The following is a 26,715-nucleotide window of genomic DNA, read 5'->3' as shown; positions in this document are numbered from 1 at the left end:
AGGAGGTTTATAGCCGCGCTGAGGCGGGGGAGGAGCCAGCAGGGAGAGCGGGTCAGCTGCTGGTGATGCCGAGGGTCAGGCGCTCCTGGGACTTGAAGTCCTCGCCTGACCACGCTCGCAGCCCTGCCCACACCACCGCCACAGAGGCTCAGTCAGATGAAGTCCTCGCACACACAGCGCACTTCCAGCAGCGCTAACAGAAAACCAAAGGCGAAGCGGGACCCGCGGAGCGGGTTCCGCGAGGAGTTGATTGAGGGTTAGAGGAAGAGCAGCTCCTGCGTGCTCGCAGTCCAAAGCTCCCTCGTCAGTCCACACAGGCAACAGGTAAGAGAACCAACGAAGAAACTGACGCGCTGGTTTTAGCCGCGCTGAGGCGGGGGAGGAGCCAGCAGGGAGAGCGGGTCAGCTGCTGGTGATGCCGAGGGTCAGGCGCTCCTGGGACTTGAAGTCCTCGCCTGACCACGCTCGCAGCCCTGCCCACACCACCGCCACAGAGGCTCAGTCAGATGAAGTCCTCGCACACACAGCGCACTTCCAGCAGCGCTAACAGAAAACCAAAGGCGAAGCGGGACCCGCGGAGCGGGTTCCGCGAGGAGTTGATTGAGGGTTAAAGGAAGAGCAGCTCCTGCGTGCTCGCAGTCCAAAGCTCCCTCGTCAGTCCACACAGGCAACAGGTAAGAGAACCAACGAAGAAACTGACGCGCTGGTTTTAGCCGCGCTGAGGCGGGGGAGGAGCCAGCAGGGAGAGCGGGTCAGCTGCTGGTGATGCCGAGGGTCAGGCGCTCCTGGGACTTGAAGTCCTCGCCTGACCACGCTCGCAGCCCTGCCCACACCACCGCCACAGAGGCTCAGTCAGATGAAGTCCTCGCACACACAGCGCACTTCCAGCAGCGCTAACAGAAAACCAAAGGCGAAGCGGGACCCGCGGAGCGGGTTCCGCGAGGAGTTGATTGAGGGTTAGAGGAAGAGCAGCTCCTGCGTGCTCGCAGTCCAAAGCTCCCTCGTCAGTCCACACAGGCAACAGGTAAGAGAACCAACGAAGAAACTGACGCGCTGGTTTTAGCCGCGCTGAGGCGGGGGAGGAGCCAGCAGGGAGAGCGGGTCAGCTGCTGGTGATGCCGAGGGTCAGGCGCTCCTGGGACTTGAAGTCCTCGCCTGACCACGCTCGCAGCCCTGCCCACACCACCGCCACAAAGGCTCAGTCAGATGAAGTCCTCGCACACACAGCGCACTTCCAGCAGCGCTAACAGAAAACCAAAGGCGAAGCGGGACCCGCGGAGCGGGTTCCGCGAGGAGTTGATTGAGGGTTAAAGGAAGAGCAGCTCCTGCGTGCTCGCAGTCCAAAGCTCCCTCGTCAGTCCACACAGGCAACAGGTAAGAGAACCAACGAAGAAACTGACGCGCTGGTTTTAGCCGCGCTGAGGCGGGGGAGGAGCCAGCAGGGAGAGCGGGTCAGCTGCTGGTGATGCCGAGGGTCAGGCGCTCCTGGGACTTGAAGTCCTTGCCTGACCACGCTCGCAGCCCTGCCCACACCACCGCCACAGAGGCTCAGTCAGATGAAGTCCTCGCACACACAGCGCACTTCCAGCAGCGCTAACAGAAAACCAAAGGCGAAGCGGGACCCGCGGAGCGGGTTCCGCGAGGAGTTGATTGAGGGTTAAAGGAAGAGCAGCTCCTGCGTGCTCGCAGTCCAAAGCTCCCTCGTCAGTCCACACAGGCAACAGGTAAGAGAACCAACGAAGAAACTGACGCGCTGGTTTTAGCCGCGCTGAGGCGGGGGAGGAGCCAGCAGGGAGAGCGGGTCAGCTGCTGGTGATGCCAAGGGTCAGGCGCTCCTGGGACTTGAAGTCCTCGCCTGACCACGCTCGCAGCCCTGCCCACACCACCGCCACAGAGGCTCAGTCAGATGAAGTCCTCGCACACACAGCGCACTTCCAGCAGCGCTAACAGAAAACCAAAGGCGAAGCGGGACCCGCGGAGCGGGTTCCGCGAGGAGTTGATTGAGGGTTAAAGGAAGAGCAGCTCCTGCGTGCTCGCAGTCCAAAGCTCCCTCGTCAGTCCACACAGGCAACAGGTAAGAGAACCAACGAAGAAACTGACGCGCTGGTTTTAGCCGCGCTGAGGCGGGGGAGGAGCCAGCAGGGAGAGCGGGTCAGCTGCTGGTGATGCCGAGGGTCAGGCGCTCCTGGGACTTGAAGTCCTCGCCTGACCACGCTCGCAGCCCTGCCCACACCACCGCCACACAGGCTCAGTCAGATGAAGTCCTCGCACACACAGCGCACTTCCAGCAGCGCTAACAGAAAACCAAAGGCGAAGCGGGACCCGCGGAGCGGGTTCCGCGAGGAGTTGATTGAGGGTTAGAGGAAGAGCAGCTCCTGCGTGCTCGCAGTCCAAAGCTCCCTCGTCAGTCCACACAGGCAACAGGTAAGAGAACCAACGAAGAAACTGACGCGCTGGTTTTAGCCGCGCTGAGGCGGGGGAGGAGCCAGCAGGGAGAGCGGGTCAGCTGCTGGTGATGCCGAGGGTCAGGCGCTCCTGGGACTTGAAGTCCTCGCCTGACCACGCTCGCAGCCCTGCCCACACCACCGCCACAGAGGCTCAGTCAGATGAAGTCCTCGCACACACAGCGCACTTCCAGCAGCGCTAACAGAAAACCAAAGGCGAAGCGGGACCCGCGGAGCGGGTTCCGCGAGGAGTTGATTGAGGGTTAAAGGAAGAGCAGCTCCTGCGTGCTCGCAGTCCAAAGCTCCCTCGTCAGTCCACACAGGCAACAGGTAAGAGAACCAACGAAGAAACTGACGCGCTGGTTTTAGCCGCGCTGAGGCGGGGGAGGAGCCAGCAGGGAGAGCGGGTCAGCTGCTGGTGATGCCGAGGGTCAGGCGCTCCTGGGACTTGAAGTCCTCGCCTGACCACGCTCGCAGCCCTGCCCACACCACCGCCACAGAGGCTCAGTCAGATGAAGTCCTCGCACACACAGCGCACTTCCAGCAGCGCTAACAGAAAACCAAAGGCGAAGCGGGACCCGCGGAGCGGGTTCCGCGAGGAGTTGATTGAGGGTTAAAGGAAGAGCAGCTCCTGCGTGCTCGCAGTCCAAAGCTCCCTCGTCAGTCCACACAGGCAACAGGTAAGAGAATGTATATTTATATACATATGTGTGTGTGTGTGTATATATATATATCAAAAGAACACCTCCGCTTTACCGGGGGCCACCGGTCCGGCAGGGCGGGCTCTAGCCAGGAACGGAGATCCTGGAGAAACTGCGCTTTCAGCCACTCCAAAGAAAAGAGCCGCACTGTGTCTGATGATGCAGATGACTTTATTCGTCGCATCCTGTGCAACATGCTCATGTCCTTACGTGTTTCGACGTCACTGACGTCTTGATCACAGGTGAGCACAATTATTCAGACTCAGTGGTCACGTGCCTGTTCAACATACTTCAGGCCCCCATAGTGCATCGCAATAGTTATTAGGGACATGCCGAGTATTGCAGTCTTGCTTAATAGCGTTATTGCCAGCTTCCTGTCCCAGGTCGGTGCAATTAAAATTCACGTTGCTTAGTTATATATATAAAAACTCAATAGCAGTGCACTCGTTCACTTCCTCGTGGAGAAAACAAGAGAGCAGCGATATATATACTTAATTGATTAGAAAACATACTTAGAATTTCAAGGCAAGGGCGGTCACCAACTATAGCAAATGTTGAGGCAAAGTCTGTTTAAATGGAATTAATTGTTACTGCCAATAAAAGACCTCCGACTTGTCGTCTGTAATGCTTCATCTCGGTCTGTGGAGGCGGCTGTCATTGTAGTCATTTTTCTATTTCTATGACAGCTGTCAAATAGTCCTACTTTTATGTCGATGGTTACTGCAAACCGTAGTCCTACTTCTATGTCTATGACCTGTCCCCGTTTTTTGTTTTGAGAATCTGGTCACCCTAACATATACATAGTTCCTATTCCTTTGGCTCAGGTACCCTCGCCTTATGCTAACTCTCATTCGTTATTCCGGTGCTCCTCTCTAGGGGTTGAGGGCACACAGAGTCCCCGCCCTACCTAAGCAACACAATTGGGGGCCAACTCAGATAGGCCATGTTTTACTAAATGGCTTTGGTTTGGAATACACACTGAATATCATTGAGCATTACAAACACCCTGACAGGTAGTCGAATGATGCCCAAACTGAAATTCAAGCTCCAATTCAGTAATTTGAAGAACTACACTGAACTGGACCAAAACAGACTTTTGGTGCTTTCTGGACTGCAGGTGCATTCTGCATGTTTACCCAGACTTTGTCTGAACCTTAAGCTCCTCATGTGACCCTGCTGATGACTGCTGGAAGTACTGCCTGAGAGGAGAACTCCCCCCCCCCCCGCAAACTGCCCTGCAAGCCAACTAAACAAACAAAGGCAACATGAGCCACAGAGAGAGCTGGAAGGCTTCCAGAGACGCTCAAGAACAGTAAAAATAATAAAATCCAGGTGAGCTTGCACGGGAGTCTCTGTAGGCGCGCTCAAAATCCAGCTTAGTAGAGATCTTTTGTTTAAGTAGGGTACCCTCTTTCTTCATCAACCCCATGATTCACTAGCCTCCGTCAAGCGCAAGCAAAGATCGCTACCAGCCTTGGTCCTGAAAATGCACCCTTCGAGCCATCATTAAAAGACTGCATGACCCTGCGTTCCTGTGCAAATATCAAACAGCCACCACCTCCACCACTTACCTAGATCCCATGAAGTCCGAGAACTAGTCCCACTATGTGAACTCTAGGTCTAGCTTGGTCAGTATTACAAAATGTTGTTTGCGCTGGAGCCACTCCAAAAACACACCAGATTCCAGAAACCAGGATTGTTGACTCGATGTGATTAGCACCTTCAGGGGCAGAGCTACACAATCCTAGTGTCTCTAACAGGAAGGCAGCCAGGTTCACAACACATATTGCATTGCAAATGCTATAGGTGTCACATTTGTGAAAGTTAAAACTATTGGCATTGTAAATGACAAAGCTATTACTTTAGCTATTACTTATAGCTATTTTCACAACCAACACATTAATAAAAAAAATGTAATTCGCAATACCAATGGCTCAAACTTTCCTAATGCGAGACCTATTGCATTGCAAATGCTTGTTAGAACCTGCTGGAGAGCCTGGGTGTTCCCATAGCTGTCGTAAACCAAGCTGGTTAATTGCAGCCTCCAAGTATAGCCTTGCAGGGCAAGTTTCTTTGTCTTGAAGTTCCTTCCACAGGAGCGCGTTTAGTGTTTTCGGATCTCCCCTGCTTACTTTTTGCCAGCTTTTTATGTATCTTACTTTGCATGCCAGCTCTTCTTTTGGCAGTCCGAATTCTAGCCTCATCTGTGCGAGTGATGTGTCCCTCGGAAGGCCAAAGATCATGTATAGTGCCTTTGCTACCGTTCCTTCTACTGAAGCAGCGTCCCTCATCCTCATAGCTTCACTGCCATAAGTGATGGCTGGGATTAACTTTGCCTGGATCACCTTTATGAGGGGTAATAGGCTTGGTCCTGTGACCTCGTTTTTTTTGTTTCTAAGTGCTACCACAACCTTTAGCCCTCTCCTTATTATGGCGTCGCATTGTGGATTGAAGTTGCCCTTGCAGTCTATGATGACCCCCAAACATCTATATTCACAGACCATATCCAGCTTCCTTGATTCCAGGAACCATTTCCTTGTTATTTTCTTTTTGGGGATATTAATGCACATAACTTTAGATTTTTCATGATTGATGTTAAGTCTATTAGCTGCAGAGCAACTCGACGCAATGTGCAGTAGCTGCTGTAGGCCTACAGGGGTCTGGCTAATAAGTACCCGGTCGTCTGCGTAGAAGAAGTTTGACCGTTGGGTGCCCCCTAACTTTGGTGCATGCAAGTTACTTTTATTTAGCAGCTTTGATAGCTCTCCCATAAAAAGATGAAAAAGTATTGGAGCAAGTATGCAGCCCTGTTTCACCCCTGTGCTTGTTGAGGTCTTCCTTGTTGGATATTCGCCAGAGCCTAGTTTGACTTGCACCCATGTCTCGCTGTGCAGGACAATTAGTTGGTTTAAGAGCAGAGGGGGGATGTTCAGCTTTTTAAATTTTTCTAACAGAAGGTTTCTATTGATGTGGTTGAATGCAGAGCTGTAGTCAATGTAGCACAGTTATAGATGTTGCTTTGCTTCGAGGGCAGCATCGATTAATAGTGAAAGAGTAAGTATGTTGGTGGTAGTCCCCATACTTTTACAGAAGCATGTTTGATTGTATGGAATTGCTGAAACCTCAGCTGCCCACGATGTCAATTCCTCAAGTAAGAGGCCCAGCGAAATATTTGGCCTTGTTGTTAAGCACTAGCTGATAGCTTCTTGGATTGATTCGGTTTCCATTTTTGTAGATAGGTGAGATGATAGCTCCCCTCCATGATGATGGGATTATAGATGCCTGTAGGATTTTTGCAAACATTGGTTTGAGTACGGAGACCCAATATACCAGCTCTTGCTTAAACAGTATAGGGGGAATCCCATTTGGTCCAGGCGCCCCCTCGCGTTTTCCCTTTGAGACTCTTTTGCTAAGCAATGCACTCATGATTGGGATTGCTTGATCTGGCTGTTGAGATTCATGGTGTTCGCAACACAGCAGTAGTTGCCCCTCTGTGTCCTTTGCGGGGTTAAGTATTCTTTGACTGTTTGTGCCAGTTTCGTTAAAATTAATACTAAGAAAGGTTGTCCAGTCATCTTCTGTGACATGAGTTAATGCCTTGATTCCGCTCCTTGGTCAGATTGTTAATCTTTTGCCAAAATTGTGCGCTGTTGCTAGTTTTTACATCGTGTAAGAGTTTGGCCCAGAGAGACTCATCTGCTTCTCGCTTAAGCCGCCAGATTAGCCTCCTGTGGTCAAGCTTTAGCCACCTCAGCTCTTCTTTGGCAGCGGAATCTACCCTCAGACTTCGTAGTGCTTGGTTGATGAAGGTCTTTAGGTTTTGTAGATGAGCGTTGTTTCTAAAGTTATGGTACCTTGTGTGCTTCTCGAGTTTACCAGCTACTTCAGTCCGGTTGTTTCCCTGTTTTGTTCCCATATTGTTGCTTAGTGTTTCTACAAACTCCTCCCAGCTCTCGATTAGGACTGTTGTCACATTTTGAGCTTCGCTGAATGCTTGTTTAGCGTGGAGTAGAAGGCGCCGAGGGTCATCTGCTCTGCATTTTATTCGCCTATCATTCGCGGCATAGACTGAGCTATGCCCCTTGGCTAGTAAAGGGTTTAGGATTGTGAAGGCCTCAATCAAGACTTCTTGAGGTAAGTGATTACTTAAATCTAGTGAGCTGATGTGAAAGTCTCTTGCCAATTGGAACAGATTGCTGGAGAGGAAGGTGAAGTCAACCGTGAAGCTGGTCATTGTGCTATGGAACGTTGCCGCTTGGCGGTTCCCTGGGTGTCTTCCGTTAAGTGCTCGGAGGCCCAGTTCTTCTAGTGTCGCTAGAAGTCGCTGTCCTATTTTTGTGCTTCTGCCTCCGGACGTGTTATCTTGGGGGCTTGATTCCCATGCGAATGGATCCTCATCTGCGGTGATTTCTGTGACTGAGTTGTTGAGCATGTTCAAGTTGAAGTCACCGCTGATGATCAGACTGTTTGTTTTCTCAGTGGTTAGTAATTTTGTGAGTTCTTCTTTCAACTGTTGGGTCCCTATTCTTTCCTCGGGGGTGTAAGTAAAGATTTATCAGAATTATCTTCTCTTTTTTAGCCTGTTCCCGAATGGAAATTCATAGTGCTTGCATTGCATTCGGTGGATCTAATTTGTGTTCTAGAGGCACTACTGCAAAAATACTTCTTATTGAGCTATATGTGGCAAGGCCTCCTTTTCTGTGACCAAATATTGCGCTCTGTGTAGGAGGGATGAAATTCAGGTGATAGCCTGGAAGTGCTGGTGGTGAGTCGGTCCATGTTTCTTGCAGTGCAATAAGGTTGAATCTTTGCATGTAGAGGTTTAGTCCCATATCCGTGAGCTTATCTCCTAGGCCGTTAATATCCAGGAGCACAGTTTGAGAGTATTAGAGGTTTTCCCGGATATGGCTTAATTTTAAATATATTATATCAAGTTGTTTGCACAGACCTGCCCACCAGCAACAAAGGTGTTACTGCATACATTGTAGCGCAATTAACAAATGCTATGAGCTGTGCTTTTACAAAGGATATGTTTTATGATGCAGATTATTACAACGAATCAGTAGAACATTAATAATTCTGTGTTTACAAATGAAATACCAAGAAGAAAAAAACACTTCCTGTATCAACAGAGGCTTAAGGCAGGAAGAATTGGCCCTAATAGCCCAGTATGATACACTTTCCCCAGCAAATGCAGATGATCCCCAGTTTGAGAATAGAAAAGAAAAAAGTGGCACTATTATGCATACAAGGTGTCCTTTTCACTGTGCATTTCCCTTAACTATCAGTATGAACTATACCAACCATACAATGCTATTTACTTTGTTACAACAAATGGGATAGTTACTTCAATATCTTGGGCCGAGAAAAAAGGGGAGGGGGTCCCAAAATGTATTTACCTCATGCATTTTCCCACAGGGATTTTCAACACTACTACAGGCCAAACCGCTAAATGGAATTACACCACATTTTGCAGAGAGGTAGATCTTGGTGCACAGAGAGTGCTTTTTAGGTCAAGCCTGGGCAGCGCATGCGCTGCTCTACGAGGCATGCAGTATTGAAATATGTACTTGAAGTCCTGCCCACTCTCCGCCCAGATATGTCATTGGCTTGTGTCACTATCCTCCTTAAATGCTGGCTTCTGTTTACTTAATAGGCTTGTTAGTTCCTCCTTGTCTTCATTTGTAACCTCCCATGAGGACTGGCCCTTTTACTTCTGTTATTACACAGTATCTACCTACCGGCTCCCTTCTTATGACGCCCCCGGAGCGACCGCGCAGCGGACGCGCGCAGCGGGAGCACCGAATGAGCGCCGAAAGTGCGCCAAAGGTAAGCCCGTCTGCGCCCGTACGCGCCTGGACCGCGCCCAGTGCCAGGACCCCTGGCCCCCACCGACGGAAGCCGACCCGACGGACCTACGACGCCACTGAACTCAACGCACTCAACACCGGCCGAACCCCGGGCTGCTACCGAGCCACACCGAGACGCACCCACGGACCCTTAAGCTGCCACACCTGCAAGTTCACCTGCAACCGGACCCACGCCACACCAGCACCCACCAAGCCGACCTCCAGCAGCACCCACCTGAAGTGCATCCTGCTCAACACCCGCTCCGTCCACAGACACGCCGTCGAGCTCTGGAACCTGCTCGACACCACAGCCCCAGACGTCGCCTTCCTCACGGAAACCTGGATGAACGCCTCCTCAGCGCCCGACATAGCCATCGCCATTCCAGACGGATACAAGATCATCCGGAGGGACCGCGTCAACCAGACAGGAGGAGGCATCGCCATCATCCACAGGAACACCATCCGCATCACGACCAACGCTGACGACGCTGACGACACCCTCGCACCCGCCGAACACCTGCACTTCCAGATCCACGTCAACCCCAAGACCACCCTCAGAGGCACCCTCATCTACAGACCCCCGGGACCACGCACACAATTCAGCGAGGACATCGCCGACTTCATCAGCCCACACGCCCTCCCCTCCGCCGACTACATCCTCCTCGGGGACCTCAACTTCCACCTGGAGAACAACAACGACCGCAACACCACCACCCTGCTGGACAACCTCGCCAACCTCGGACTCAAGCAACTGGTGACCACCCCCACCCACTACGCCGGACACACTCTCGACCCGATTTTCTCCTCCAGCAAGGACATCGCCTTCAGCCACGCCACGGGGCTCCACTGGACGGACCACAGCTGCGTCCACTTCAGCTTCAGAAGGACCACGCTCCACCATCACCAGCAACAGGCTCCCCGCAGAAGCTGGAACAAGATCACTGCAGACCAGCTCGCTACTTCCCTGAACAAGAACCCTCCCACCAGCACAACGAACCCCAGCCAAGCAGCCACCAACCTCACGAAATGGATCAGCGACTGCGCAGACGACCTCGCCCCGCTGAAGACCCCGCCGAGCAGACCCGGCAGCAAGAAAGCCCCATGGTTTAACGACGACCTCAAGAGCTCCAAGAAGAACTGCAGAGCACTCGAGAAAACCTGGCGCAGAGACCCAACACCGGACAACTTGAGCGCCCTCAAGCTCGCCACCCGAAAACACCACCACCTGATCCACGCCGCCAAGAAAACCGCTTTCAAGGAACGACTGGACAACAACGCACACAACAGCAAGGAACTCTTCAACATCGTGAAAGAGCTCTCCAACCCCAACGCCGGAAACAACGACATCACCCCTTCGCAAGACCTCTGCAACTCCCTCGCCTCCTACTTCCACAACAAGATCGCAGATATACACAACAGCTTCAGCACTCAACCGACGCACGCCACGACCGAACCACCGCCCCCCACCACCACCCTCCGCGCCTGGACCCCGATCAGCACCGAAGACACCATCCGCACGATGAACTCCATCCACTCCGGATCTCCGACAGACCCCTGCCCTCACCACGTCTACAACAAGGCCGACGCTGTCATCGCACCCCACCTGCGGGACATCATCAACACATCCTTCGACACCGCCACCTTCCCGGAGAGCTGGAAGCACGCCGAACTCAGCGCTCTACTCAAGAAACCATCAGCAGACCCAACCGACCTCAAGAACTACCGCCCCATCTCGCTGCTCCCGTTTCCAGCCAAAGTCATCGAGAAGACCGTCAACAAGCAACTGGCCGCCTTCCTCGAGACGAACGGATCCCTCGACCTCTCGCAGTCTGGCTTCCGGGCCAACCACAGCACCGAGACCGCCCTGATCGCAGCCACCGATGACATCCGAGCCCTGCTCGACAATGGAGAAACAGCGGCCCTCATCTTCCTGGACCTCTCCGCGGCCTTCGACACTGTCTGCCACCGTACCCTAGTACAGCGCCTCAGCAACGTTGGAGTCCAGGAGAAGGCACTGGAGTGGATCACCTCCTTCCTCGCCGGAAGGACACCGAGAGTCCGCCTCCCCCCGTTCAGATCGGAAGCCACCGAAGTCATCTGCGGCGTCCCTCAAGGCTCCTCGCTCAGCCCAACACTCTTCAACGTCTACATGAGCCCCCTCGCAGCCATCGCACGCCAACACAACCTGAACATCATCTCCTACGCCGACGACACCCAGCTGATCCTCTCCCTCACTAACGACCCCGCCACCGCCAGAGCCAACCTGCACGAAGGGATGACAGACGTAGCCAAATGGATGTCGGAAAGCCGCCTGAAACTGAACTCGGACAAGACGGAAGTCCTCATCCTGGGATCCTCACCCTCCGCCTGGGACGACTCCTGGTGGCCCCCCGCCCTGGGCAGCGCACCCAAACCCACAGACCACGCACGCAACCTGGGCTTCATCCTGGACTCCTCCCTCTCCATGACCAGACAAGTCAACGCCGTCTCCTCGTCATGCTTCAACATCCTGTGCATGCTACGAAAGATCTTCCGATGGATCCCCACCGAGACCAGGAAGACGGTCACCCAGGCCCTCGTCACCAGCCGTCTGGACTACGGCAACTCCCTCTACGCTGGAACCACCGCCAAACTCCAGAAAAGACTCCAGCGGATCCAGAACACCTCAGCACGACTCATCCTGGACATCCCCCGCCGCAGCCACATCTCCGGACACCTGAGAGACCTGCACTGGCTCCCGGTCAACAAGAGAATCACCTTCCGGCTCCTCACCCACGCACACAAAGCCCTACACAACCAAGGACCAGGATACCTCAACAGCCGCCTCAACTTCTACGCTCCCAAACGCCAGCTTCGATCGACCAGCCACCCCCTCGCCACCGTCCCCCGCATCCGAAGAGCCACCACAGGAGGAAGGTCCTTCTCCTACCTGGCTGCCAAGACTTGGAACTCCCTTCCGACCCACCTCCGCCTGACCCAGGACCACCTCGCCTTCAGGAAGCAGCTCAAGACCTGGCTGTTCGAGCAGTAGCGGACCCCCGACCCCCCCCCCCCAGCGCCTTGAGACCCTCCGGGTGAGTAGTGCGCTATATAAATGCTATGATTGATTGATTGATTGATAGTATCTCTTATTTAGTTTGTAAGCACTATTTTCTTTAATGAGTTTCTGGTACTGCACAGGACATGCATGCTTTCACTTTTAAAGTAGCCCGGGACAATTGCGGCTGCTTCTTTCAATGAAATAGGTCTCGCATTTAGGAGAGTTTGAGCTATTTGCATTATAAATTACAATAGTGTAAACTCTTACAAATGTGCAATTGTGGCTGGGTCACTTCGCCGCCCCTCCTTACAAAACCCTCCTCAATAATGCCCCCCCCCCCCGTCTCCGGCTGCTGGAGGTGTCTCGTTCTCCGAGGAGGCGGTACAGCCAGCCAGAGGAGCAGGACCCAGGAGCCGTGCTGCGGGGCACTTGTCATTGCAAGTGGTTCAACTTTGGTTTCATCTCCATGAATCGTTGCCAAGGCAGCCCCCTGAACGACCATGTTGCATGGTGCAGTGGCACGGGGGCTAAAAGCTCCAGGAAACCCACTCAACACCTATATGTTGGTACTAAGCAAGCAGTCACAAGTGCACTTACTTTGCAGGCACCAGGTCTATGATTTGGAAGGTGCAGTGGCACAGGGGCCAAAAGGTCCAGGAAACCCTCCGAACGAACACTGATTATTGCTGTGTGTTGCTAGTGAACAAGCAGTCACAAGTGCAGTTACCTTGCAGGCACTAGAGCCATGATTTGGATGCTACAGCAGGTGCAGTGGCACAGAGGCGTAAAGCTCTTGGAAACCACTGAACACCCATTATTAGTATATTTGACTACTAAACAAGCAGTTACAAGTGCAGTTACTTTGCAGGCACCAGGGCCATGATATGAATGGTGCAGACGGTGCAGTGGAGTGGCCCAGGGGCCAAAAGTTCCGGGAAGCCCAGTGAACAACAATTATTGCTGTATGTTGCTGCTGAACAAGTAGCCACAAGCGCAGTTATTAAGGAGGTACCAGGGCCATGATTTGAATGGTGCAGAAGGTGCTGTGGCACAGGACCCAAAAGCTCTAGTGTGCTTGTCCGCTGCATGTGTTTTTTTTCTTTGTCCCCCGCCCTTTTACCTAATCTTTCTGCATTATATAACTGTCAGTTTCTGCACAGCATATTGGCTTTCTGAATAACACTTTTATGGAGTTTCAGTAACTTATACTGCACAACTGCTCACCAAGCTACAACTTAAAACAAAATATAGCTTCATTTTAATCACGTAGGCGAAATCTTTTGCATTTACCAATGCTTGTTAAAAGCAGTTCTGACTTCCAACTGTGAAAAGCACTTATTTTAACCCCTCCCATGCTGGTGACGGAACCGCTCCGTCACCAGCCACGGACGCGCTGTGCTGATGACGGAGTGGTTCCGTCACGGCCCGCTCGGCGCGCCTGCGCGGCGCGGATTCAGCGCCTGTGCTGGACGTTCTGATGAGCGGGCGGGGCCGTGACGGAACCGCTCCGTCATCAGCACAGCGCACCCGAGGCTCGTGACGGAGCGGTTCCGTCACGAGCATGGGAGCGCTGCGCAGCCCCCCACCCCCCTAGCGCTGCGGTGGAATTGCCGCCGCAGCGAAGGGGTTAAAGGAGTTCCGATAGCCAAACCTTACTGTGGATCTTTTCTAGCAACTCAAATTATGATGCAAATACATGCACTATAAATAAATATGCAAGACAATAAATGTGCTGTTAGTGTGAGTTGTTGAAAAAGATGCGCAGTAAACCCAATATATCTTCTAAGGCTACAATCAGTGGTGTTTAATTTTTGATTTGCTGGTCTGTCCCCTTACTAGAATGAGATAAAAGAATATCAGAGCAGTTATCTTGCCTGCCAGGCACAATTTATTTATTTATTTATGCATTTTTATATAATGTAGACATTACCCAAGGTGCGACACCGCTTTACAGTTAACAAGGTTTGTTACAAAGATACAGAATTACAAAGACGTAGAGTTAATAAGAAAGTTGACCTTCTTTAAGTCCAAGACCCCTCTGATGATGAGGAACCAGTTTATTGCTCTTTTGGAAAGCATATCTTGAATAACAGGTAGAAGGGACATACACTTCACCGGATCGGACGGAAGGCGTGTGTGCACAAAATACTCTGGCGGAGAATCGAAAATTATGGTTTAGCCTTCCTCTATGACTTTCAACACCCACTGGTTTGATATTGAACTCTTCCAACTGTCCAGAAACCTCATCAATCTGCCCCAGAATGAGATCTGCATGGTGGAGTCGCCAAGATAGTCAGGATTTCGCTTGCTAGTGTGCCCCTCCATCTGACTGCTGAGACCAGGTTTTGCCCGAGAAAGGAACCACCCCGGCTGCGTCCCTTCCTCGAAAGAGCTGCCTGCCCCTTGAAGACATCTACTGTCCAAAGTGCCTTTTGTCCCCAAAAAACCTACTCCTGGATGGCCTTGTCAGGATTAAAAGTTTCCTGGCCTCTACAGACTTTTTAACCATTACTTCCAATGGAGCCCCAAACAACTCAAGGCCTGAAAAGAGGATCATCAACAACTCCTTCTGCGCAACGTCTGCCTTCTAGTTTCGAAACCAGACCTGTCTCCTGGTTTGAATAGCAGCCCCTGCTGAAGCAGCTGCTGCTCCCAGAGTATCATATTATATATCAAACATCATCCTGGTCTGTTCCGTGATTGCCAAATTGGAGTAATATGTGCCTCCCGTTCCATCAGTTCTGCCAGACTCTGATAGTCCTTAAGAAGTGACTGAATGTTATATGACAAATCGGTGGAAGCCCTAATGGAACAATTGACAGGAGCATAAGACAGCTTTACTAGTGTCCCCTCTTTTGTGCACAGGATTCGGGGGGGGGAGGGGTTGTTGGCTTTATATGATTTATATAATAATACCTTGGGATGATAAACTTGCCATCAACTAATCAACCTTAACTGAAAGCGGAAAGTCTTTAGAATCTCGTGTAAGGCATATCTCTTTCTCATACTTAGGAAAAGTAGATTTATCAATGTCTTGCCACTCATTCTGAACCACCTTCTTAATAGAAGAGTGCATAGGTAGTGATTCTGGCCCCTTTCTTGGATACTGCCTGAACAAAACCTCAGATTCCTCTGCCACTGGAACAACTGAAAAGCCACATTGTCCTTGATATGTTGCAATACCTGCTTTAACTCTTCAACCTGAATATATCTGCCCCGCAAAACCTCCTCCTCCCCACTAGGATCAGTACTGGCGGAGGGAATCACAAGCTGCTTTTTAGGAGAAGATGGCCCCTGTCTATCCTTAAATGCTGCAGCTGCCGGAGCCTGTATCATCTGTTGAATCGCCTACAATCTAGGCAGTTCAGGAGGCTTCTGTATCACACTGCCACTAGCACTTGCGCTCTCCATTGTATCCATGCTGCTACAAACATGCCAAAAAACACTTCAGCGTTCCCGGTATATATAGCTGCCAAGCAATGAGGGCGACGAGAATCTCGCCGGAGTCCTTGCTGCTTAGCAACTCATAACAAGCATTAGAAATGCAATAGGTCTCGCATTTTTTTGAGTTAGAGCTTTTGCCATAGCTCAACAGCTACCGGACAGAAATGACCACTTTGCAGGTGCAGAACAGAGCATTGCTCCGTGAAACGGCCTGAAAGCCTAATACTATATTGATAGCCTACAAAATAAAAAGGCAGATCAGGATGACCAGGAGGAACCGTGGATGTATTGGGATGGCAAACGCAAGCAAACAATGAGTGAAATCGCCTGGGTGTGATCCAAGCCCGCAAAAACGGGAGAATCAGACCCAATGCATCAGAAAAACCCTATATTTCTTAAGGGCACAACAACGAACAATTGGTAATTCATGGGCATGCCAAAAGCCGATAGAGGAAATAACAACAGATCTTGAAGACAGTGCATGCGTGATGCCTAGGCTCAACCTAAAAACGTGCCCAAGAACGAGTGCACGCCTTCGCCTACTCAGCAGGATTTAAACCTACTGCAAAACTAAGGCCTCCAAGACTGCAATCCCAGAGCCGGCATATGTGCTGACATGCCCCACTTCCAGTAAGATCCCGTTAAAGCAGAGATTCCATACACTAATGATTGCACTTTTCTTTTAAAAATGTGTGAGTCGGCATACTTTGCACCTCGTACGGGGGTCTCTGGGCCCACTACAGCACGATCTCACCCTACTTAACTTGCTTGAAACGTCTGCGCTGCAGAACCAAAAAAACAGGAAGCGGGTGTCGTCCTTTTAAGGTTCAGGATGTGGGAAGAGGAAGCCAGCCATATTGGGGAGGGATGAAAATGTCTAGAATGCTAATTTTGCTTGGAGCGTTCTGTGGGGTAGCTGAAGCTCATTATGAATTTATTGTGGGTGAGGGAGTATGGCGAGGAGGTAATAGAAGTTACTTAGCAATGCTCTTCAAAGCAATGAAACAAGTGTACATAACTGCACAAGATAGGAGGCTTGGGTTCTGACTATTGAGGTACTTGTGATACACAGAGGAAGAACACATTGGGAAAAAAGGGTTTTGCGCAAGTTGCAGAGACTGTTCCAAGAAAATGAAAAACATTTAGAACGTTTAAGAAAAGGTAAGGTGTCGAGCTCACATAATTTGTACGAGTACTGATTGAGACTACTCACATTGGTGGGAAGATTAATTATGCTCAACATGAACGTCAGTTGTACTAGTCTGAGGGAGAAAAATTCAGTCTAGAGCTTGATTAGGCACAACTAACGTCTATTAAGAACAGAAAGCTCTCTGTTTTCAACGAGTCACAAAATATATTACTTTCAAATGTAGGCCATGTCAGGCTCCTCAGCACAAAACACATAGGGCCTCATTTAGAGATCGGAGGACAGGATACTCCGGCACAAACGTAACGGATATCCAGTCCACTGTATTACAATTGCACCTTTGCGACAGAGAATACCGTCTGCCGAACTCTAGATCAGACCCAAGTCCTGAGCTTTATTAGACAGTGTTTCTATGTCACTAAAGATAAACAGTGCATGGTGTAAGCTACTTATTACCAACTATCAATTATTTTCTCTTTACATACCTCAGTCAGTTGCTTTTCCACTACTTCTTTTACTCTGCATTTTCGTGTACCCTGTTTTTCTTATTGAAAATATATCGCATGAGTACAAACGAATGCTACAATTTTTTAAAGCCAACATCCACCTATTAGAAGCTTCCCAGCTTATCAGATTTAATAAGGGTTCACGTCAAACATTGATAGATAATTGCAAATACTAAACAATAACTATGCAATACTCACATGGCATGCATTCAGTGAAGCCAGCTTGAGTCAACCTTTTAAACTTGATACATTTGGTACACACGTTTTCAACCTCACTAAGCATGAACATCCCATGAATGAGGTTTATTGAAATAGGGCACTTTTGGAATCAACAATTAGCTTGCTCATCTCTGCCCTGCCTTCAACTGATTGAAAGTGACCAAACAAATGTTTTTGCAAGAGTGGTGCCATTATGTATGAGTCCACTAAAAAGGGCCCTTCCATTAGACTAAGGGTGCAACCTTACCTAGTGAATCAAGATGCCCACTACCAAGTGTAAACAAGTAAAAAAGTAGTTAAAAGTCAAATTCAATTGCACGATTTATGCACAAATTACCAATTCACAAATATAAAAACAATCTCACAATAAAGAAACAATGTTCATACAATTCTGTAACCATATAGAACTGTACCTGAGTGATGTCTTCTAGGGGAAATTCCCGGCGATTTAAGCTTGGTGAACCAATGGAAGGTTTCCTTATTGGCAACCTGGGAGATCTTGAGATCTCCTGTGCAGCTCGAGATAACTTTGGGGATTTTCGAGTCTCTATGTTTATCCTGCAGGTACAAAAATGCATACAAGTAGTTTAATAAAAACAAACAGCTCTTTAAGAACTTCAACCACAGTAAAATGACTAAACATAAAATAATTAGCATTACATGATGCAAAGCAAATATTTTCCATTATGATGTACGTTGAAATACCCTTTTCTTGGGCCAACAACATTCATATTGTAACAAAATTTGTACAGTAAATTAGTTTTCCACACCAATGAGATCACTACATAATTAGAATCAACATAAAATTGTTCACTGGACCATAGTGCCATCTTTCTTCGGGACAAGTTCAGATAACCACATCAGTTTCAGGAGAGTAATTTTTTAGTTTTATTGGAAGATTTTCAAAACTCACCCCCGACTAAATCATCCCTCAAATCCAAGAAATTAGCAAACCTTTGCCATCAAGGCGATTGTAGCTTTTATCACCTCTACTGCATGTTTTAGTACATACACCTTACTCCAACTAAAGGTATCAGTCTAAAAATATACTACATTCATGACAAAACCATTCAGTTTTGTCACAAACTAGAACCTATTTATCAGGTAAGGGAATGAGACCAGGTACTGACAAAGCCATGTTGAGTAATGTGGCAGTTGAGGTCACATTTGTGTGTCACTTCAGCCCTTGAAACCAGGTTGGAGATTAGCAATCTAGGAAGGCACTATCCCTTGAATGATAATGATATTGTAAACCAGAACTTCGAGAAATCAGGCCGGAATAACAAAATTATTTGTTACGTCTTGTGTTTCTTGCATCATATAAATATTTGTGAAGTGATATGAACATTAACTGCTTTTGAAGGTGACAGGCTCTGACTAGTTTTTTTCTCCTGGAATGCTACGAGCGGGCAACTGAAATACATTATGGTGGGTAACTATACAGGGCCTTAAGAAAAGAGCATAAAAAGTTGTCAAAATCACCATTCTAATTTTTGGAATGGTGGTCAGTTTTAAGGTGATTTTACCATGTGAAAAATGTTGATTACTTTTGTTGATTTCATATGCTACAGTGGAGAAAAAAGTGTATTCTCTCGATTCTCTTTCATTTGATTTATTAATAGTGATTCAGAGAGCTAAAATGAGGATACATTTTCTTAAAATTCACACTTCTTGCCTGACATCAATATAAGAAAAACAGTTATACTTTCAGCAGCAGACCTTTGTGTTCCATTTTAAATTTTCTAATGAATAACTAGAGTGCTAATATTCTACAATCACGTAAAGGCATAATTTGCTGGATAAGAGATTGTTCAGTTTGAAGCAATTCTTTTTTTTCACAACAGATTTTATTGACAGATCACATAGACAATCGCAGATCTCTGTAACCCAGAGTTATCCGCCAGATATCAGTACACATATAAAACAACGCAATCCATCCTTTCTTTTACAATTGGAACAATGGGATCAGTGCAAGTAACCAATCCCCCACCCTTACCCCCCTCAACCCCCCCCCCCCCCCAACTGGCCCCAATTCCACCCCACCCGGATCCCTCCCCCCTGCACGGCATCTGACAAATCCAACCATTCACGTACACACATCCTACGGCAGAGCTCACTCAGACCTCCAGTTCTGGGTCTTGTTCTGTCGGGGGTTCTAACCAGATACTTCTGTAATCGGCCCACCTCTTCCAAATCTTGTAATGTTTACCGGGGCAGCCTCGGGCAAGAAATATGGGCTTCTCCATCCCTATACAGAAATCTAGGCCCCTCTTCCAAGCGATGAGGGACGGGGTTGTGGGTCCTTCCAGGCCCTAGCAATATCTCGTTTGGCCACTGTGAGTCTTAATAATAACAGATGTCTCTTGTAGAGGTTGCCTCCCACTCCCTCCATCACATGTAACAAACCTAGTCGCAGTGTGCGCGGGAGTACCCAGCCCAGCGCCTCATCCAGACCACTCCAGACACCACTCCAGAATCTTAGAAGCAATTCTTAGGGAAAATACTGCATGAATGGAGCAAAGTGGAGGTTTATACTGTAACGTGTATTATTAATGCAGATTTTAAAGTGTGATGGAAACAATGGGTGTTGTTAAGGCATTTGTTGTGTAATACAGTTCAGAGGCCTAATATGGTTCATGCGAGTTCCCAATCTACTTCCAATCACCCCAGCCCAAATCGGTTTCCCTCAGAAATCCTGAATGTTAATGCTGCTCTACATTTAAAACAAATAAAGAACATATTGGTAGAAAATTTTTATTTTTTGTCTTCCATTGCTTTGCATGGGAGTAGAGGTTTTTGAGGGTCAGGAAATGATTTTCAGGCAGATCTCAATTGTAATAAACATGTTTGTGCTCAAATGGATAGTGAGTCGATCCAAAAGAGTTGTGGTTTGAAGATTTCAATTCTCTTTTGGCATCTCCTGTTTCCTGTCTTAAAGTACATTTATTTTGCATCTCTCTGAATTAAAGTGTACATGTGCTTCAACACCACGTTGCTGTGAGCAAACTGCAAGAAAAGCATAACACATTCAAGATATATATATGCATCTTGTCTGTGTTAATACCTTATAAATGGCAACTTTCAAAGGTAATCATCACACTATTTTTAGGGCAGTGTTATGCTCTTGGAAAACAGAAACGGACTATGAAATCAAGCAGCAAAATCGTGCTCCATAGTTAGGACATAGACAAATAAAGTATTGGAGAGTTAAAATCCAAATCAAGCTCCATCAAAAATATTTTTCTAGCCTGTAAGCAAAACTTTCAGACCCCATCACCACTCTCTAGTTATGTTTCTGAGGAATGCTCTACCTGGTGCATGACGGCTTGAAGAACAAGTTACTTACCTTTGGTAACATTCTTTCTGGTACAGACTCTCAGATTCCTCACCTCTTGAATATTCCCTAGTGTCAGACTGGATCCAGAAACGTTTTTCAGCAGCACCTCTGTGCGACTGTAGGTGGCTATGTGTGACTGGACTGACACCATTCCGCTCCAGAAATCATCCGTCAAAGCCTATATAGGTGCCACTTCCACGTACGAACATCCGTTTCTTTTGAAACTGTCCACGTCCCCAGATGCAGAGCTCCATTAGCAAATTGGTTGTTATCAGTGTTCAAATTTCTAGACTTAGGATCTTACTAATAGTAGAGTCCAAATCATAGAACAGGGAGCAGAGTAAAGTCGGTGAGGAATCTACGGTTAGATAGCGTGTCTACCAGAAAGAGCTTTACTGTAGGTAAGTAACTTGTTATTCCGTTAGAAACCTCTAACCACAGATTCTGCACCTTTTGAATAGATACCAAAGCAGTACATATTTGAAGGAGGGTCTATGAATGGACAAAAACAAGAAAGTCCTGTAGGAACAAGTGGGTGAAATGCCTCACGTGGTAAACCTGGCTATTCAGACAGTAGAGCTTTGTGAAAGTATGTAGTGACGCCCATGTAGCTGCTGAGCAGATGTCCAGGACAGGAACTCCATACCAATGCAGTGGTAGCAGCTTTGGCATTTGTGGAATGAGCCCCCAGTCCTTCCGGAGGCTGCTTCTTGGCCAGTGCATGCTAGATCTAAATGCAGAGCACGATAAGTTGGAAATGGTCCTTTTCTACATGGCCTAGCCTTTTTTATGCCAGCAAACCTCACATAGAGATGATTGTCCACTCAGTGTTCTTTGGTACAACTTAAGTAAAAACTTAGGGGACCAAGCAATGGAGTACCTCCTCCTTAGAGGAGTGAGGTGGAACACTGAAACGCCAGTAAGGTGATGGTTTGAACGATGTGGAACAGCATCACGGCTTTTAAAAGGAATGCTATTTGCGTCCGCAGAACCAGTTTGACTGGGAGATAGTGGTGCAGCAGTTTGACAAAGAGAGCTTGAAGCTGACTTACCCGCTGCTTTAATGTTATGGCAACAAGAAACACTGTTTTGAGCAGGGTGGCTCCTCCATTAGGAAGGAGGAGCACCGCCCCACTGCTTTCTCGCAGTGCGAGAATCAGAAATAAAATGGCATTTTAAATACCATTTTATTTTCTGCTTCTCGCGCTGCGAGAATGCAGAAGGCAGGGGTATGCCTGATTGGCGGCGGGCGGGCGGGAGGATATGCCTGGTTGGGGCGAGCGGGTGAGTCGGTGAGGCTCTGAGTACCCTGACTGTTTGGTCGGCCCTGGGGCCGACCAAAGCAGTCATGCGCACTCTACATTTTCTATATGTAGGCTGCCTACATAGATAAAATGGCCTCCCTACAGGTGCCCGGCTGGGCGCTGTCCGGGACTCCGCACCAATCACAACGCTGCCATTGCAGCATTGTGACTGGCTTACAGGAGGGGAGGGAGCAGCCTGTTCTTGTTCAGGAGCAGGAAAATGCGGACCCGGCCCAGGAAGAGAATTTTTTAATTTCAGGCACTGGTGACTTGTGAAGCAACAGATAGACAGAGAAGAACGAAAGTAATGAAGGTGGAGTTGGGGGAGGGAGAGTGAGTGAAGTGGGAGAGATGGAGAGAAGAGGCAGAAGGGGGCCAGGGTCCGTGAACGTGCGGCGCCTCATGTGCACAGCCACCCACACCCGCCTAAGAAAGGAATGGACATCAGATGCAAAGATGTGCCGTCTGGGTCACCCACGGCCCAGAGGGGGTGCGATGACAGCCTGACAATCCAATCCAATAAATGAAGATTACATGTAACGAGGGCCCGGACAGCTCCCGCTATATCCACACCGGCGAAGACAGCTGTATGTGCCCCTAGTAAACGCGGAAGGGACAGAGCAGGAGAGCGCTTCCCGTGTGAGGTATATATATGCTAATGAGACGGTAATAGCCCGCACCTGGAGCGGCCAGCAGAGGCGGCGTGGGACCGATCAGGTAAGTTTTATTTTTTATTTTACCCACCACCTCCTCTCACGGTAACCATTGCGCGACCCCCCGCCCCACCCACCCGCGAGAATTGCGAGCCATGACTGGTTTTGAGGGTGAGAAACTGTAGGGACAGCTGTGAAATGGCTCAAAGAAACTGCACATCAAATATGTGAGAAACAAGTTAATATTCCAAAGTGGCATGAGAAAAGTAGAGGAAGGAAACAGATGTTGTAACCCATACAAAATTTGAATATGAGGGCTGATTCAGGAACTGTAAAAAGGCATAAAGAGCTAAAAAGTACCCTTTAACTGTGCCCGGAGCAAAGCCTCATCATAACAAACAACAAAACATTAGATAACTTTGCCTGGAGAGGGTCTATCTGCCACGTTCCACACCAAGCTACAAATTTGCCTCAAAGGCAGGCATTTACATTGTTTTGAGGGACACCAGGCTGACAAGATGACATCAGGTACTTCTGGAGAAAGGCTGAAGCTGTTCAGCTCTCATCACTCAATCTCTAAGCATGAAGTTGGAGATTGCGAAGGGCCGGGAACAGAATCCTACACCATCGCTGCAACAGCAGGTCCTCCCGGAGAGGCAGCTTGACCAGAGGACAGTTGGTCATACATATCCAGGAGCTCTGGATACCATGCTCTCTGTGCCCAATCCGGAGCCACTAGGATGCCTTTGGCCTAGTCAGATCCTCCTCAGAACTTGAGGCAGGAGAGGCATCAGTGGAAACACATATAGGAGAACCGAGTTCCACCCTAGGCAGAACGCGTCTCTTAGTGAGAAATGCCTTGGAAATTCCAACATGCAGAATTACTGACAGTGTGCATCCTCGGCGGTGGTGAATAGATCAAGCCAAGATTTTCCTCATTCGAGAAAGAGATATTGCGCCACCTCTGGCTGCACTTGCAATTCATGACTCACTCTGCAGCTGAGTTCGTTTGCCCTGGCATTCAAGGATCCTGCCAGGTTGTTCACCACCAGCAAAATCCCAGGATGGTCCAGACTTTTTCAGAGACGCAAGGCCTCTTGGTACAGGGTCTGTGACACCACCCCACTCTTTTGCAGTACCAGAAGGCGGTGATGTTGTATGTAAGCACCTTTAACAGCCTGTCCTAGAGAAATGGAAGGAAGTATTTCAACCACAAGCCAGGACTCTGCAAGAGACCATAGGTCACTGAGCTCCATCTCTCCGAAATTGACACCCCAAACCAGGTCACCACTGCCAGCACTGGGAGGGACATGGAGGGGGGCCTGACCCAACTGTAGTCCAGTAGCAACCAGTGCAGATCGCTTCCAGTCGCCTCCAAAATCTGGACGTGGTCATAGAGGTTCCCTTGATGTTGGGCGCACTGAGACTTCAGATCTCACTGCAGAGCTTGAATATGCCACTTAGCATGCTTCAACAGCAGGATGCAGGATGCCATCAATTCCTAGCAGCCTCCGAGTCTTACTCCCTGAAACCCAGGAGGATGAAAGAACAGGATCATTCCCTGAATGTGCTTAATTCTCCTTTCTGGGGGAAAGGCACAAAGCTGAACCATGTCTAGAATGGCTCAGGTGAAGGGGAGAATCTGAGAAGGATTTAGGGGTGACTTTGGCACGTTCATAGTGAATCCCAAAGAAGACAGGATGTTCACCGTAGTCTGGAGGTGGTGGACGACTGCCAGGGGGAAGCCCACATTCAACAGCAGGGTATCGAGGCAGGGGAAGACTGGAACCACGCTCTGCTGTTTTCCGGACTACGTTGGGATTGTGAATCTTTCTAATTTCCATCTACCTCTCGCGGAACCCGCTCCGCGGGTCCCGCTTCGTGGGGGGTGCCTGGCTGAACTTCAACGGACCTTGCCGGTATCTTAGGAGGCGTGTGAGGTAACCAGGGCTGCGAGCGAGTGCAAGCGCTGCACTGGGACTACACTTCCCAGGAGCGCTGCCAGCCCGGATTCCCAACACCTGGGCCGCTCTCCCTGTCCGCCCCTCCTCATCCAGAACTGTTTAAATATCACAAACCCTTGGACCTTAGTGGGACGCTCTGCTGTTTTCCGGACTACGTTGGGATTGTGAATCTTTCTAATTTCCATCTACCTCTCGCGGAACCCGCTCCGCGGGTCCCGCTTCGTGGGGGGTGCCTGGCTGAACTTCAACGGACCTTGCCGGTATCTTAGGAGGTGTGTGAGGTAACCAGGGCTGCGAGCGAGTGCAAGCGCTGCACTGGGACTACACTTCCCAGGAGCGCTGCCAGCCCGGATTCCCAACACCTGGGCCGCTCTCCCTGACCGCCCCTCCCCTTTACCCACAGTCCTTATTTCACTATCATTTAGTACCGCTGCGCGGGAGCGACCGGGAGAAGCCCGGGACAAGGGCGGGACCGTCTGTGGCCGTCCGAGGCCGGTAGAGACTGGACTGGACCCATTTTCTTTGAAGTGAGGTCTCATTGTGATATACATGTGACAGTTTCTCTTAGTGCATTATATTAGCTAGGTTTGTGGGGGGGTTATTCATTGTATAAATGTACTAGTTATAATTGTATTATTATTAACTCCAACGGTTTTAGTGCCCACGTACCACGCCATCTCAGACCCTGGTCCTGTTCTGGTAGGACTTATGGAGTGTCGTGAGACTAGAAGCATGGCAGCTGCGGGAGGGAAAAAACTGACTGGGACACTAGACGATTTCATCGTGCGCACTAACTCCCTGATTAATGAGGGTATTGTATTAATGGAAAGAAGGGTGTCCCACGAATTAGCTATAGCAAGGAGATCATCGTTAGGCCCTATCAGCGCTGCACGCACCCCAGACAACTCCTCACACACCCTCAATACAGTTCAGGTGGCGGCCGATATTCATGTCATGGTTGGTAGTCAGATAGACTCCTCATCCTTATTGCCCATTAACCGTCAGGACGAGTATTCAACCCCCCTGAAGAGCAGCACGGGGCAAGTACTACCAGCTCCCCAAATGGTGGATCAGAAACAATGTACAGACGAACAAGGTAGGGGGATGAGGGAGGGTGCAATCCCTAAGCGCAAGCAATCATTTGCCTGTATAACTAAAGCAAAAAAAACACGCCCTGCACCAGTTAGTTAAATTACTGAGGAAGCCAATAATTTGGCCGACCCAATAGAGGTAAGAGATTGTGTATCTGAGTCTACCGGTCAGATTAATGGGGCAGTTCAAAATGGACAAGATACTGTGAGCCTGCCCCTGACCATCATCGATGACACTATCTTGGATGATTCCTTAGTGGATATTCTCCAAAATAGCATCGCAGCCGATAGGTCTCATCATGACATCAACGGGGAAACTGTTGGGGTAGAAGCTTCATTGGGTCATAATCTAATGGAAATTTTAAAGAACTTACTTGCACCCCTTGAAGCCAGACTTCATGGCATTGAAAAAGTGCTACATGATATACATAAAGATATTAGGTTTCATGATAGCAGCTATGCCAGTAGGGCGACAAACGCTCCCATCACATTAACTAAAGCCCAACCAGTTGTTAAAAACCCCGTAGTAGAAAATCGGATAACGACAAAGGTCCAGACCCTGAATTTGCCAACCCCCGTGACGAATAAAGCAAACCCACAGGCTCAAACTCATATATCAAGTAAGCCCAACGCTAAAGCTAAACCTAGTACCCCCATAATCCCTGCCCCACAGATTGTCCCAGTCCATACCGTAATAAATCAAACCCGGCGCAACATCCATCTTCCTCCGGATGCTTGCCCATATGTGATTATATTGACTGGAGTCACATAACTGGCTCCTTCACAATCAGAAACCTTCCAGGCACTTAAAAACAAGGTGTGTCATTGGCTCATGAATAACCACCCCCTACCACCAAATTTTTGTGGCAATATGCTAATGGTTGAAAGAACATCATGGGTAGGACATAACCGGAAAACCATTCAAGGTGATTGCATAGTCGTGACCTTTGAAGACTCTCAAGTGGTAGATTACATCTGTAGGAGAAACCCTCGCAATAATAATGTTTCTCTGGTCA

The 26,715-nt window shown here is 49.1% G+C and overlaps 1 protein-coding gene across 1 annotated transcript in view; it reads right to left on the bottom strand.

Moving 5' to 3' along the window:
- Positions 1-26,715, bottom strand: part of TULP4 (TUB like protein 4) — an 865,190-nt gene that overhangs the window by 165,563 nt on the left and 672,912 nt on the right. The window contains exon 11 of the mRNA XM_078649123.1: positions 17,764-17,908. Within this exon, the coding sequence (XP_078505249.1) occupies positions 17,764-17,908 (145 nt within the window). The remainder of the gene's footprint in view (positions 1-17,763; positions 17,909-26,715) is intronic.

The sequence above is a fragment of the Lissotriton helveticus genome, chromosome 6, assembly GCF_964261635.1.
Source record: "Lissotriton helveticus chromosome 6, aLisHel1.1, whole genome shotgun sequence".
Taxonomy (NCBI): Eukaryota; Metazoa; Chordata; class Amphibia; order Caudata; family Salamandridae; genus Lissotriton; species Lissotriton helveticus.
This window is presented reverse-complemented; position numbering and strand designations above follow the sequence as displayed.